This window comes from Melozone crissalis, unplaced genomic scaffold (genome assembly GCF_028551555.1).
Source record: "Melozone crissalis strain CALT ecotype California unplaced genomic scaffold, PUWL_Pcris_2 ptg000016l_1, whole genome shotgun sequence".
In the NCBI taxonomy this organism is placed as follows: Eukaryota; Metazoa; Chordata; class Aves; order Passeriformes; family Passerellidae; genus Melozone; species Melozone crissalis.
The window spans coordinates 3260700-3275737 of NW_026535794.1; the positions used below are offsets into that span (position 1 = coordinate 3260700).

At 40.6% G+C, this 15038-nt stretch overlaps 1 protein-coding gene across 1 annotated transcript in view; it reads right to left on the reverse strand.

Moving 5' to 3' along the window:
- The window catches only part of VIPR1 (vasoactive intestinal peptide receptor 1), a 115237-nt gene that overhangs the window by 17927 nt on the left and 82272 nt on the right, over positions 1 to 15038 (reverse strand). The window contains exon 6 of the mRNA XM_054273560.1: positions 13973 to 14105. Coding sequence (XP_054129535.1) covers positions 13973 to 14105 — 133 coding nt within the window. The remainder of the gene's footprint in view (positions 1 to 13972; positions 14106 to 15038) is intronic.

Sequence of the window (15038 nt, forward strand, 5' to 3'; positions counted from 1 at the left end):
CACTGTGGCGTTCACATTTTCTGGAAAATTCCTTCACCCAGGGTTTTTCTCCTGGGAAGCTGAGAAGCCTCAGAGAAAAAGGAAAACAATTCTTATCTCATTTGCTTCTGCTGTGTTGTGCTCCTTTGGAATGTGTTTGGAGACTGTTTACCCACAGGTGATTGTTTCATTGGATTCTGGTGTGAGTTGTTTTCACTCTTTGGCCAATCAGGGCCAAGCTGTGTCAGGACTCTGAAGAGAGTCAGGAGTTTTCATTATTATCTTTTTAGCCTTCTGTAAGTATCCTTTCTCTATTCTTTAGTATAGTATAGTATAGTATAGTATAGTATAGTATAGTATAGTATTCTTCATTATAATATAATATTATAAAGTAATAAATTAGCCTTCTGAGAACATGGAGTCAGATTCATCATTCCTCCTTTCCTTGGGGATCCCAGCAAATACAACACATCACCACACCTTGGGTTTCTCCCTGATTTTGTGTGCACGTGGCTGTGTGACAATGCCACCCCTCCTCCCTTCCCCCCAAAACCTGAGTGCCTGCTGGGTGTGTCTGCAGCCAGCAGGGATCTGTGTGTGAGTGAATTCCTTCATGGTTTCACTCTGTGGGTGTTTGGCCCTAATTCAGCAGCTCCCAGGCGAGACACTGTCAGAACCCAGGACATTCCTCTGGCTGCCCTGGATGGCTCCAGACCCTGGCAGGGGGCTCAGAGCCCTTGGCACGGAGTCACAAACACCTGTGCCTTTGATTTTAGCCCATGGAAACAATTACCAACTTTGTGTGAGGAGTTACAAGCCACAAGGGTTTGAGTAGAATGATAGTGAATTTATCACAGGGTGAAAAAGTAGAATTTTGGGGATTTAGAATGGGGGTTCAAGAGGCAAGATGGAGGAATCTGGGCATGTCCTGTCCTTCTCCTTCTTGGCCTCCATCTTCTGCTGTGATGGTGGCACTTCTGGATTGGTTTAGAGTAGACTGTCTAACATAGGTGATAGGTATTGGAAAAGTATTGTAAATAAATGTAGGGGGACATAGTATGGGTAAAATGAAGGTAATGCAGAGTGTAATCTTACCCCCCAATGAGTTGCAGCTGGACCCTATTACTAAAGATTAGGAGCAGGTCAGATGATAACAGGCAACACCTGTAGCAAATAAGAACTAGCGGCATAAAAGAGAGGATTGGTGGCCAATCAGAGGAGTCAGATGGCTACTGCAAGGACCAAAAATAGTCAGTGCTTAGAGGAGCTGTCTGTGAGAAACTTTGAGGTATGAAACTCTGAGGCTGTGGAATCCTTGCACCATAATGATAACAGAACTGTTGTAACATATAAGACAGCAAATAAAGTACATGTAGTTTTTAGTATAAAAAGCTAACACCACCCCAAGGGTGGTCACTGTGCCTCAACCCGACCTGCTACACAATCTCAGCAGGTCAGACAGAGAATGTCATAGACAAGAGAAAATAAACAACCTTGAAAAGCAGAGCCAAAGAGCCTCGGTCGTGGCACTGGGAAAAAAGACCTTTTAATACCTTGGGAGCCATTTCAATCACAGAAAACCCGAGAAGACACGAGGTTTGAGGGGGCAGATCTGATGCATCTCAACCACCTGCCTGTAAAACAAGGATTTCCTTTGGGGATTGTGCACCAGGGGATCACTTCTGGATGGTTGCACTGAGCTCATGGCAGAGGCAGGAGCACAGCACAAGGGGCTGCAAGGCTTCACAGCACAAGGGAAGGCTGCTCACAAACAGTGCATGTAGTTTCTGCCCAGCAGGAAAGGAAAGGAAATCCCTCAGGAAGGGATTTCCAGCCTGACTTTGCAGAGCTATTGCTGTACAGAGAGAAAGCTGTACTGAACTCAAGCTGTGGCAGCAGAAATTGCAGATCCAAATCCATTCCCTCTTCTCCCAGCACTGGCATACATCAATTTTGTGGCAGTCTCTGGCCCTAATTCCTCCCTTAAAGGGGTGGTGACTTGTCACAAAAGCTGAGGTGGATCATGGTTAGCAGTTGGATCTGATCATACCCTAGATCTGTCCAACCTTAATAATTCTATAGTTAAAATAATTTATTTATTTTATAGTTTTATTTCTCCATACACATGGGCAGCAGCTGGGTTTTGGCAACTTCTTCTTCTGTTCTTGGGTAGCAGATCAGTTCTTTGCTCCTGGCTGAGGGATATTTGCTTATTTGAGCATTTCCTACCATTCTTGGAATTTTTGGTTTCACCTGGAGAAAAGACCTTTTTGTTCAGCATTTTGAGTGCATGGCAGTAATGTCTTGCAGCCAGGGAACCCCTGTGGCACTGGAACAAAGTTGGATGCACTGTCCTGTCCTTAAAATTTAATAATGACGTTTTTCCACTGCCTGGGCTTGCTACTGTTTCCTTAAGTGGGTAAGTTTAAAGCAGATATTTCCATGAGAGGTGCAGTTTGATTGTTGATGATCCCATTGATCCTGTTTGACAGTGGCACATTTGGAAAACAACCCTTTGTGGCTTTTGGGAGACCTTATTCCATGCAGCACTTGGTAATGGGTCTCCACCTTCGTGATTGATTAAATTCAGCCTCAGAGAGGCTGGTTTAATGCTGGGGAATAAAATCCTCCTTTATGTAAGATATCTTACCCTTTAGATGACAGGCACAGGGCAGAGATGAGCCATTACATCTCTAGAATTTATTTTTTTCCATAAAGAGCAGAGCTCACGATGTGTCACTGTTGAAAGACTAACATGGGCTATTTTTAGAGCAGACATTTTCAAGAGAAAAAGCTGAATTACATCAGTGCTTTTGCTACTCTCTCTTCTCCCACAGGCTCATTTACAGATCATTTCCTTGCCTTTCCTCAGGGATCTCGCTCTGCTCATGTCCACAGCAGATGTGGCAGTGAGATGGTTTCTCCCTTGGTTTTGTGGCTCTTCTCTTGTTCCTCTCTCTAGAGCTGCATCAAGGATGTGCCATTTGCTTTTCCCCTGAAAATCCCTCCCTTTCCACATGTGTTTCCAATGGCTGAACTCTGGGAAGGGCTTGGCCTCCAGCCACCAAGGCATTGGGCTCTTGACCCCTCCTGACAAAGTCTTGGAGCCCAACACATTTATGCTTCTCTATCAATTTCTCACAGTCAATAAGAAGATTTAATTTTGATTATTGTAAAAAAAAAAAAAAAAAGATTATTTGTATTGTAAAAAAAAAGATTATTTGCTTGAGGATGGGGCCTGTCTTAGACCTGCTTGAGGGCTTTCAAGAGGAAGAACCAAAGAGAAGGGACACAAGGGTGGGGACAAGAAGGTTGAAAGACAACCCTGCCAGGTTTTTGTCTTGTGCCCATATTTTACTTTTGGATAATGTTAGCCCTGAGAAAAATATCTTTCTTTTCATTTTTTAGGTGAGTCAGCTGGTCACTACATCAGTTTTATGACCCACCTATAAAAATACAGTTCAGATGCTGGAGGCAGTAATTAGCTCAGAGCTGCATCTGCACTAAATATACATTTATCATTCTCTTGATAACTCATCCATAGCTTCTGAAATTAGTCAGTCTGGACCAGCTGAGGAATTTATCAAGCTCAATAAGAGCAGCTTAGCTGGACAGGAATTGTTCTGAGTTTTTGAGGTACACACACACCCAACACGCATCCATGATCAACCTTCTGTGAATGCAACAAAACTCTATAAAAAAAGGCAATCAACTCCACAGAAATGCCAGCACAAGCCTCTCTTGCCTTCTTTAGCAGGGATAGGGTTTTGTTGCAGGTTTAGGATTTGGGTTCAGGAAGGATTTAGACCAAAGAAGTGGAAAGGAGCACGTGAGTGATTGATACCCCACAATGCAATCTCACAGCCCCAGATACAAGAATCCCCATCCCCTGTACAGAATCATGGAATAGTTTGAGTTGGGAGGGACCTTTTAAAGGTCCCACCCCATATGGCCTGTCCTGTGCGTGGACACAACCCCCTTGCAGACCCCATGTTCCTCCCTTGTGCCCATAAACTCTGTGGCTTCCTATGTGGAAGGTTTGAGGCAGGGCACCGAGACTTCTTTAAATCAGATTAAAGATATATTGAAGACATCCCATGCAATCCTGGTCAGTGATGCAGCTCCTGGCATTATTTACGGAGTTGGGACGGTGCATCCAGCAAAAAATGTGGGTCCAGATTTGCCTCAATCCATCAGTCATGAAACCTTGAGACCTCAAAATTCTCCTTTAAGGTTCTTTGGTGCTGTAACCTGGGCTACCACCAGCACTGCAGCAGGAAGAGATTTACACTGAGATTCCTGCAGGTGTCTTCCACAGAAGACTGATAAAAACTCATTTTCCCAGTGACAGATTTACCCAGCACTTTTGTTTTATGTTGCCCAGAAGACACGAGCTGTGGAAGGGCTGCTGACTGATGGTGCTGCATTTGCACACACAGAAAGAGCTGATCATCTCCCCAGCCTGGCCAAAGAGGATTCCTTGGCCTTATTTAAAAGCTTTTCATAGATCCCACTCATGACCTGGAAGATGGGACAGCACTGGGCAGGTATTGCCTGCTTTGGAGATGCTGAAATTTAGAATTTCCAGCACAAGGACTGGCCCAAGCCTACATGTCCATAACTATAGTTCCACTTCAGACACTCATAATCATAATTAAATTCAGGAATACATCACTTTTGAGCTGCTACCACCTCACCCCTTCTGTTGAAACATCAACTTTAACCAAAGCATAATGAAATCTGTAATAATGATCCAGTAACCAAATAATTGCTCTGCTTGTAAGGCTACACATATGGTTAATTCCCCATCTCACTATAATGGCATTGGAATTAATGTAAGTGTGAAATTCCCAATAATTTTATACTCTAACTGCTCTGTCCATGGCTTAACATGGCCCATTAATTTCTGTGCATGTGCATGGAGATGTCAGGATGGACTCAGTTTCCAAACATGTTTTCAATTTTCACAGGGGATTTTTCTCTGCTCTTAACTTAACTTTTAGTTCACAGAAGCAGAGAATAATTTGGTTTGGAAAAGACTTTCATTATCATAGAGTCCTACTGTAAGTCCAGCATGCCAAGGCCACCCCTAAACTGTGTCCTCGAGAGAGGGAAAGAGAAAGAAAAAGGAGAAAGAGAAAGTAAAAGAGAAAGAAAAAGAGAAATAAAAATAGAGAAAGAGAGAAAGATAAAAGAGAAAGAAAAAGAAAACGAGAAAGAAAAACAGAAAGAGAAAGAAAAAGAGAAATAAAAATAGAGAAAGAGAGAAAGATAAAAGAGAAAGAAAAAGAAAACGAGAAAGAAAAACAGAAAGAGAAAGAAAAAGAGAAAAAAAGAGAAAGAGAAAGAAAAAGAAGAAGAGAAAGAAGAAGAAGAAAAAGAAGCTAACTTATCCTAACTTAGGCTTAGCACACCCGACCTGTTGTGTAACAACAGCAAAAAAGCAAATTAAAAACAAACAAGCCAGACTGCCTGGCAAAAAGCCATCCCTTTAATTTCTTCCCTCAGTTTAATTGCAGTTGTAGACCAGGTTCAAACAGGTGGGCTACAAAAAAGCCCCACAAAGTTTATGTTTGATAATCAAGGTGAATTGCCTTCAAAAACTCAAACAAGAAAACTCATCCTAAATCAGTTCGGTACCTTTGACTCTTTCTCTCCCTACCACAGGCTGTGACAAGCAGGGAATTTCCAACAATAAATTGCTGCACTAGTGAGTGGTTCTGCAGCTTCTCCTGGGACAGAAATTTAGGATGTTAGGAACAATATCTATGAATGAAGAAATGTGATTAAAGAAATTCTTAAAATGCCATCTTGACAGGAGCAAATGGGCTCACGATGGACTCCACTGTGAAAGTCTCTGTGAAAGCAATTCATGATTTATCAGGACTTATGAAAAATAAATGACGTTCATGGGAATAGTAATCTTATGTCTTGATGATGAACCTTTCAGAGGCTTCAACTCTAAGTGTAGAAATGTATTATTAACAGCACAGGCAGATCAATTTAACTGGATTCATGATCAGTGCCTGCCTCAGGCACAGGAAAAAGGGGTCCCAAACCCACATTTTCCCTGTTAACTTACTGCTCTGCACCCATGGTGCCTTAGAAACATAATGCAAGAGCACTCTAAAGCCTTACCAGAGGCTAATTAATTCCATTTATCTTAACCTGCTTTCCTTCAGGTCACAATCCATTTCATTTTCACGCAGCCCTCATTGCCCCAAGAGCATGCCCTGCAATCCTTGCCTCATGTCAGCTGTCACAGGGCAATTTATGAAGCCATTATAACCTGGATTTGTGTCTGGGCTTGTGGATTTGTTACCACTTCATAAAGCAGAAATGCCATTCCCAGATGGATGAGCTGGGCTGTACAGCCTGACCCAGGCACACCCCCTGCCTCAGCCAGGTAAGGCTTTCCTGCTCCCATCAAAATGGAGCAATGGAGACATCAGGAAGGAGCTTTTGGATCAGTTTCTATTTATTTCTATTTCTATTTCTATTTCTATTTCTATTTCTATTTCTATTTCTATTTCTTTCTATTTCTTTCCTTTGCCTCTTCCACCTGCAAGAAAGTTGGGCCATTGATGAATCTGCATGGAGCATTGTATTCCTTATTAGAGAATTATTTCTGCAGAAAGAGCTCAATCCAAAGTCATATGAAATACAAAATCATATGAAATACAAAGTCCCAAGACTTAATTTAAAGTTAATTTAAACTTGGTTTTTCTCTGTACTTTCACCTCCTTGGTGCCAGCTGAAAATGGCAAGGCATTTATAGAAACAGAATCCCAGAATGTTTTGGGTTGGAAACCTTAAATATCAACCAGTGCCACCTCCTGCCATGGGCAGGGACACTTTTCACTGTCCCAGGGTGCTCCAAGCCTTGTCCAACCTGGCTTTGGACACTTCCAGGATGAGGTGAGGATTTACAAGGAAATTACATGAGACAGCCTCTAATTCATGTGCAAAGCATGGCAGGGGCAGATCCTGCAGTGATTAAAATAAATGGAGTCGCACCAGTAAATTTTGTCTTGAAACAAATGGAGTTGCACCAGTGAATTTTGTATTAAAACAAATTGAGTTGCACTAGTGAGTTTTGTATTAAAATAAATGGAGTTGCACCTGTAAATTTTGTATTAAAATAAATGGAGTTGTACCACTTTACACTGATGAAAAATGTGGTGCACATGGCTGCTCTTCATGCCTTGGCCACTTCCCACGCAGGCTGCCTCAAATCCAACACTGTATTCAGGAAGAAACTCTTTTGTCTTCTTTCCCTCACACAAGAAGCAACTTTAGCCCCATGACTGTGATCCTCAAGGCTATTTAAGAATTTCTCTTTGCTGATTTTAACAGGGGTTATGTAACTGTCAGTCTTGAAGGACTCAGCCTTTCTATTTCGTCTCTCAGGAATTCCTGTTTGATTTTTGGGAGCTGTCTTGTGAGTATTTCTGAGATGCTGATTAGCTGTGGCTGGCCTAACCTGGGTGTCAGATGACTCAGAGTTGAGTTCAGGTGTAAAAATAGAATTATTTTGGTAAATGGGTTAACTGTGCCTGTTTTGTGCTCATCAGTCACAGGATAAAGGCGCTCATGAGCACACCTGCCAAGTCAACCACAAGGCAGCAACTAAAAAGAGAATGTGGTCAGGGTTTTAATAAAGCCCTTCCTCTCATTTTTCCCATTTTCCCTCTTTTTTTGGTGTGTTGGTGCCAGCCCATGATGGTGGCACTGCTGTGTCCAGGATTACAGAGTCACTTAAGTAAAGAAAATTCCTCCTCCGGAGCTCTGCAGTCTGACCTTCATTCCTGGGTTATTTCCTTCTGCTTCCATTCCTGTTTTATTTCCTTCTGCCTTCATTCCTGGGTTATTTCCTTCTGCTTCCATTCCTGTTTTATTTCCTTCTGCCTCCATTTCTGGATTATTTCCTTCTGCCTCCATTCCTGGGTTATTTCCTTCTTCCTTCTTTCCATACAAAAAATAATTTTTTGGGGTGTTTTCCTTCTGCCTCCATTCCTGGGTTGTTTCCTTCTGCCTCAGTTCCAGGATTATTTCCTTCTGCCTCCATTCCTGTTTTATTTCCTTCTGCCTCCATTCCTGGATTTTTCCCTTCTGCCTCCATTCCTGGTTTTTTTTCCTTCTGCCTTCATTCCTGGGTTATTTCCTTCTGCCTCCATTCCTGTTTTATTTCCTTCAGCCTCTATTTCTGGGTTATTCCCTTCTACCTTCACTCCTGGATTATTCCCTTCTGCCTCCATTCCAAGGGTTATTTCCTTTGCTTTCATTCCTGGGTTATTACCTTCTCCTCCATTTCTGGATTATTTCCTCCAGCCTTCATTCCTGTTTTTTTTTTCCTTCTGCCTCCATTTCTGGATTATTTCCTCCAGCCTCCATTCCTGTTTTTTTTTTTCCTTCTGCCTCCATTCCTGGATTATTCCCTTCTGCCTCTGTTCCTGGGTTATTTCCTTCATCCTCCATTCATGTGTTATTTCCTTCTGCCTCTATTCCTGGGTCATTTCCTTCTGCCTCCATTCCTGGGTTATTTCCTTATGCCTCCATTTCTGTTTCATTTTTTTCCTTCTGCCTCCCTTCCTTCCCTTTGCTTTCTTTCTGTTGTTTTGCAAGATTTACAGGACCATTCTCTAGGGTTTGTTTGGGTTTTTTTGTTTTGTTTTATTCTTTTGTTCCCTTCCCCTCTGTTTTGCTGTAAACCTTAGATTGTAGTAGTGATCATCAGATACCACCCAAGGAAACAGCTGACTCTCTAATATTTGTTTTGCTTTAACACAATGCATAAAAACCCTTCTACTGTTCCATTTCTCCATCAGCCTGCATATCATGGTGCTCCCACATGGACCTGAGTGGCCTCACTGCTGGAAATGAAAATGTATCTGTCTTCAACTTCCATAAATAAAATTCATTTAGGGGCCTGTAGCTGTTATCAGTTTGTCCTGAGGGAATTACAGAAAAAAACCACCAATTTTTCACTCTGAAAATATGAGATATACATGCAAATTCTCAACCGCTGAACTCCCACTCTCCTTTGCAAAGAATAATTTTTGTGTTGGATTTTTTTTTTGTTTTACTGGAATAATACAAAAGGGACAAGATAAATGATGTGATCTCCCTTGGCTGAATCTCCAGCAAGGGGAAACTTGCAGAGCTCAGAAAGAAATGTCAGCTTTAATTAAATCTGTAGAATCTGATCTTTGTTTACAGCAAACTGTTGGCTTTGTCTTCAGCAGGGCTGGAAATGTAAGTGGTTCATCATTATGATGCCATCCAGATATGACAGTAATGAAACTATATCAAAACTATCCCTAAACCCACAAAAAAATTAAATAAAACAACAATTGAAGTGTTCAGTTCAATCCTTCTGCCACATTTGTTGTTTTGACTGTTGTTTTCTACAGAGTGTCCCCCAGGGAGAGAAGGAAAGGGGGAGATAAATTGTAGGAATGCCAAGAGGGAAGGGCACTAAACCTAAGGAAATCAGGGACAAAAACTAAAACTTCTAAGGAAGCCTCTTGAGTCTGGCAGGGGGGGAAAAATCCCCAAAAAATAACCAAAAACCAAATGAACAAAACAAAACAAACAAAAAACCAAACCAAACCAAACCAAACCAAAAAACCAAAACAACCAAACCAGAAAAACAAACGAAGGCAAGTCCAGACTGTAAAAATTTTTCCCACACAATGAGCAATTTGCAGATGTAACTAAGCCACGTATGGTGAGTTTTCCATCAGAAATAAGCAATTAGTAAGACAGAACATAACCTGAGTGAGACAAAACCAATACTGAGGAAGTTGAATTGAAGAATTATTGAAGAACTCAGGGTGGGTGGTTCCACAGAGCCCTCTGAGCCTCATCATCTCCACATCCAAGTGCTTAAAGCCCCAGCTGACAAACACACTTGAGCAGATGCCTGCTTTAATCCATTTAAGCCAATGGGATGATTCAGTTACACATAACTGCAATTAAAAAGCTCCATAAGTACTTTATGAGAGAGCGGGAGCAAGTGAGTTTGGTCTCCTCATGGTACCTTGAGCAGAACGTTGTGTCTGTGCATGGCCATCACACCCCTCCAGAAAATTCCCTGCAGGGTTTTGTTTCTTACTGGAAAATCCCACAAAAATCCACTTTTGGAAGAGTTCATTCTAAGGATTCTCCATGAGCCATGAGCTTTAGTATGAGTCCATGTTAATTTGGTGAGAATTCTTCTCTATTTGACTTCTTATAGTATGTGTTGTGAATCTGTTAAGATTGTGGTGGTAATATATTTGCAGTCATAAGGTACTGGATAATAATAATATTATATTTAAAAATATAATATATAAAATACAAATATAAACATATAAAAATATTTATAAATGTAGGTATATAAACATATATAAATATATCTATATAAACATATAAAATTTATATATATAATTATATCCATATGTAAATATATAAAAATATGTTTATATGTATATAAATATATAATATGTAAAATATATAAAATATTATACCATTAATATAATATAATATAATATAATATAATATAATACAATACATTAATATATAATATATTAATATATTATATTTTATATATTATATTTTTATATTATATATTATATATTATATATTAATACATTATCTATTACATTATTAATATAATATTAATACAAAGTGTATTTCAATAGTAGGGAGAGCTTAAGCTGCTCTCTATAATTGTTTCCCTCAAGTCTTTAATTATTTCATCTGTCAGTGGTACATATTTGGGATTTGTATTTTGTTTGCCATATTTTATAGGTATGGCTATTATTTGTGTTGATGTCATGTCAAAATCTCCTTCCTTTCATGTTTTTTTTTTCAAATTTTTGCTTAATTGGTAGAATTTTGGATGTCTCTTGAATAATCTTTTGTATTATTATTAGAGCTGGTTCTTGGAATACGAGGAAATGGGCTAATTCTGTGTTTTTATTCTGTAGGTTTGTGTCTTGCAAAGATGCTCCTTCTTCAGGCTTTGAGGGTGTATTCCTTCCTTCATTCACTGTGCCTAGACACAAATCTAACAGATTGGGACACCTGGGAGGAGGAGAAGGAGTGAGGGACATTTACAAAGCCACCAGCGCTGAGTTCCCTTGGTGTGGGACACGGTGCCTTGTGCAGCTTCTGGGTTTAAAGATCATTTAAACCTGCTCCATTTAATCATAAAAACAATCCCTGCTTGTCAGCTCAGGGTTTCTGCCCAGTGAAAACAGGTTGATGTTTTCACCCAAGCAGAAAGACTTTTCTTTCCCCCAGGAGAGAGTTTATCCATCAAGTAGGACCAAGGACCACACATCACTCTGCAAACATCACCCAGTGCTGGCTCACGCCATCACTCAGTGATGCTCATCACATATATTTTATATTTTGGCTGCACTGGCCCTGAAACGCTTACAGCCACATTATCAGGCACTGTGGCCCATAAAAACACTGAATGAATTAATTTTTTGGGGTGTTTGTTTGTGTTGAACTCAGTAGCAATCCAATTCTCTTTGAGTTTAAAGTGATGGAGAGTTAACACCACACCTGAAGTGTCCCAAACTAGGTAAAATTAAATAAAAATACAGTAAAGCCTATTAAAAAAGAGGGTTTTATTACTTATACATCTTTCTGTGTTGGAGTTTCTACTTGATTAAAGCATTGACACATTTGTTGGTGGAGAGTTTAATGTATTTTTATGTGGCTGGAGGACAAAACATAATTTAAAGTCTTTTACTGCAGCAGGTAATATCAAATTGAGGACTTTCTTCCTTCATCAGAAATGCTGGGAGAGTTTTCTATTCATTAGGACTTTATAGCCCTAAATCTGTTCTGTCTTTACCCTTTCATTCCCTAAAGGAACTGAGTGTGGTGTTTTTCTTCTAATGAACCACTTTTACTGCTTTGGGTTTGCCCTGTTCTAAACCAGAGTAGCAGTGAGAGCATTCAGCAAATTGTTTGTTCAAATCTCTCCCCAGACTGAAGAAGCTCAAGGCCACATCCATGACACACACAGCCTTCAGTGAATTGTGTACAAACATTACACACACACAGCCTTCAGTGAATTGTGTATAAAATCCTGACTATATGAATTAGCACCAGGTCTCCCAAGCCCAGCTTTATCCTGCAAGTTCAAAGAACAAACTTAGTTCAAGCCAACCTAACCCAACCCAACCAACCCCACAGGAACACAGTGGATTTTACAACATTTTTTCCTAACAGATTAATGTTAGGAGAGGCATTTTGTGTCAGTGTTTTCAGATTTTGACCTAAAAAGTTGTCCAAAATGCTGGTTCAAGACTGCAAGGGGTATGCTCAGCCTAATGTGGTGGAGACAGGCTTGTCCCACATAATTTTATAACTGGTATTTACCACCCAGCCATTCACCTGAGCTGGCAATGAACTCAAAAATCTTCTGATGGCGAGAAACACAAAAATGTTGTAGCCATGGGGCACCCTGAAAGTGCAGGTACTCTGGATTCTGCATGAAAATTCTGTATTTACACCCAGAAATGTTTCTGCATGGATGAGAAGCAAACACTGGATCCAGCAGAATCCAGTGCAAACTCCCACAGGGATGAGAGGCTGGTTCACACTCCAGGGCCTGTCCTGGTATGAATCTTCTGCCAATTGGTATTGACAATGAACCTGTGGCAATTTATTCCAGTTTCTATGCCTTTCTACCCATTTGTGGACCTTCAGAAGAAAATGCCATCCCAAGAATCCAGAGAGGATCACAGAGAGGAGGGAGCACACAGGGAAAGGAATCATGCTGCACACAGTTCTTGGGAAAAGCTGAGAGGAGGCTGCTCTGGGTTTCAAGGTCATTATAACAGCAGGGACAGGACTCAGGGTAAGGACACAGGAAAGCCAGAAAACAAGGAAAAAATGGGCAGATAGAAAAGAAAAGAATCTTTTTATGTGGCGGTGTATGACATAAAAAGCAGGTCCAGAGGTATCAGTATCAGCAAGCAGCTCATCTAATGCTCTGAATTTACTATGGAGGGTTCCTGGTTTTCCTTTTTTTTTTTTTTTTTTTCCCTTGGATAACTTCTGATCACATCTCTTCACTTTGGTGATTTCCATTTCCTGCCTAAATTTATTCATGACTGGTGTCCCCTGACGTCAGCGTGGCCTTTAGATAAACAGCCCTTCTCCCTCCCTAATGTTTGCTCCAGCTGATAACACTGAGTTTGAAAGGCAAAAAAATAACCCAACTCCTTTATACCCCTTATTTATCACCCCAGGAGGGAAATCTCACAGTTGCAGACAGCGAGCGTGGGATACGATTCAGATGAAAAATGGATGATGATGATGGTGTCTGCACAGAGATTTCCTGCCTGAAATCCTGCAGGGATCTGGTCACTGGAGCCCAGAGAATCACCCACATTGCCTTCTCCCAAAGGACTGAACAGCATTCCAGACTCCAGGGAACAGATTAATTAGAGCCCACTGTCTGTGGGTGCACATAACACACACAGCTCATGTGGAAGTACTTATCCCATAGATAACTAAAATTTGTTATGGGAATTTGGATCTGACTCCCATCCTCATGGAAGGAAAAGGTTTCATTGAATCCCTAAACAGAAACCTCCTTTGACCAGGATGTCCAAGAAATTAGCATGTGGCTGGGAGATGGACACAGGACTGACAGGAGCCCCACAGTCCTGTACAACCTCATTGTGGATTTGACCTGATAAAATCTTTAAGATTCAAAAACACCTCTAGGACCATCAAGTCTAACTTCAGAAAGGATTAGATATAAAATATAAATACAAACATTCTGGACTCTGATAATCAATTTATTGCTTCTCCATATAAGTCAAATGGCAGCAATCATGGATTTTCTTTTTTTCCTTTCAAATGAGAAGAGGATTTGAAATCTTCCCAAAGTACCACCTCACATGCATTTTCAAGGTAATTTTTGGTGCATTGCTCAAGAGTGGCAACAAAATGAGGTGGAAATTTCGAGGCTACTTACCGAACTCACAAAGCAGTGCTCAGACTCCCCACTTTCAAACAGGATGACATCCTTGATGAAGACTGCGATGGCTCTCATGATGAAGGACATGAAGAGGTGCATGTGAATGTAATTTCGAGTACAGTGTAGTTTTCTGTTGGGAAGAAACGACGCATTTCTGAACAGCAAATCTCAAAAGCATTCTTTTTATATTTACACATTTCTTCTACTATGACATAGAGTCCCAATTAAACATTAGAAACCCTGAGACAGGCTCTGGTCTGATGAACATCAGCACAAATCCACTTAAGCCTCTTTAATTCCACAGAATGTGGCAATCCATGTATCTGTAGCAGTACTGCTGCTTTTTCAATCCTCAGAAAAACAGGAAAAAATACAGGATGACAGAAAACAGGTCCATTTCACTGCTCTCCACTGGAAAAGAAATGTTTTTTCTGTGAGACTGTGCTCACAATAAAGTGCTTTTTTTTCTTAAGAATGTTTCTGCTGCAGTAATTCTTTTCAAAGTGAAATGTCTTTTCAAGCAGGCAAATAAATTCTTAGCATCTGTTCCCGGAATTAACACATATTACAGACTTTCTAGAATAATATGAACTATATTTTCACTTTAAAATTACTGGTTGTTAACGATACTGAGAACTACACCAGAGTTTTTCTATCCCTTGCCTGCTAATATTTTGAAGATTAATTCCAATCAAGTGGGAAATTTTTTTCAAAAGAGAATTTACACCAGCTAAAGTGGAAGGCCTGATTGTCTGGAAATGGGTGCTTTCTAGAGACACCAGAACCATACCAGACCTCACTCAGCAGCACAATGAAATTAGCACCTCTTAATGAGCCAATGGACACTGGCAGAGGTTGTGCTGCTGATCTCTGATGATGGCAAAATAATGGGGCTGAGCTGAGTCCTCTGTGCCTGCAGACCAAGGTAAGTCAAGCTAAGCTGTTTCCCACCAAGGAAAAACAGGTTCCTCAATGGTTTCACCAGCCTGCCTGGCACTTTGTACCTTGTGGAGATTGTTGGTTGTGTCTGATCGACTCCTCCATTGTAAGAGCAGTGGAGAGA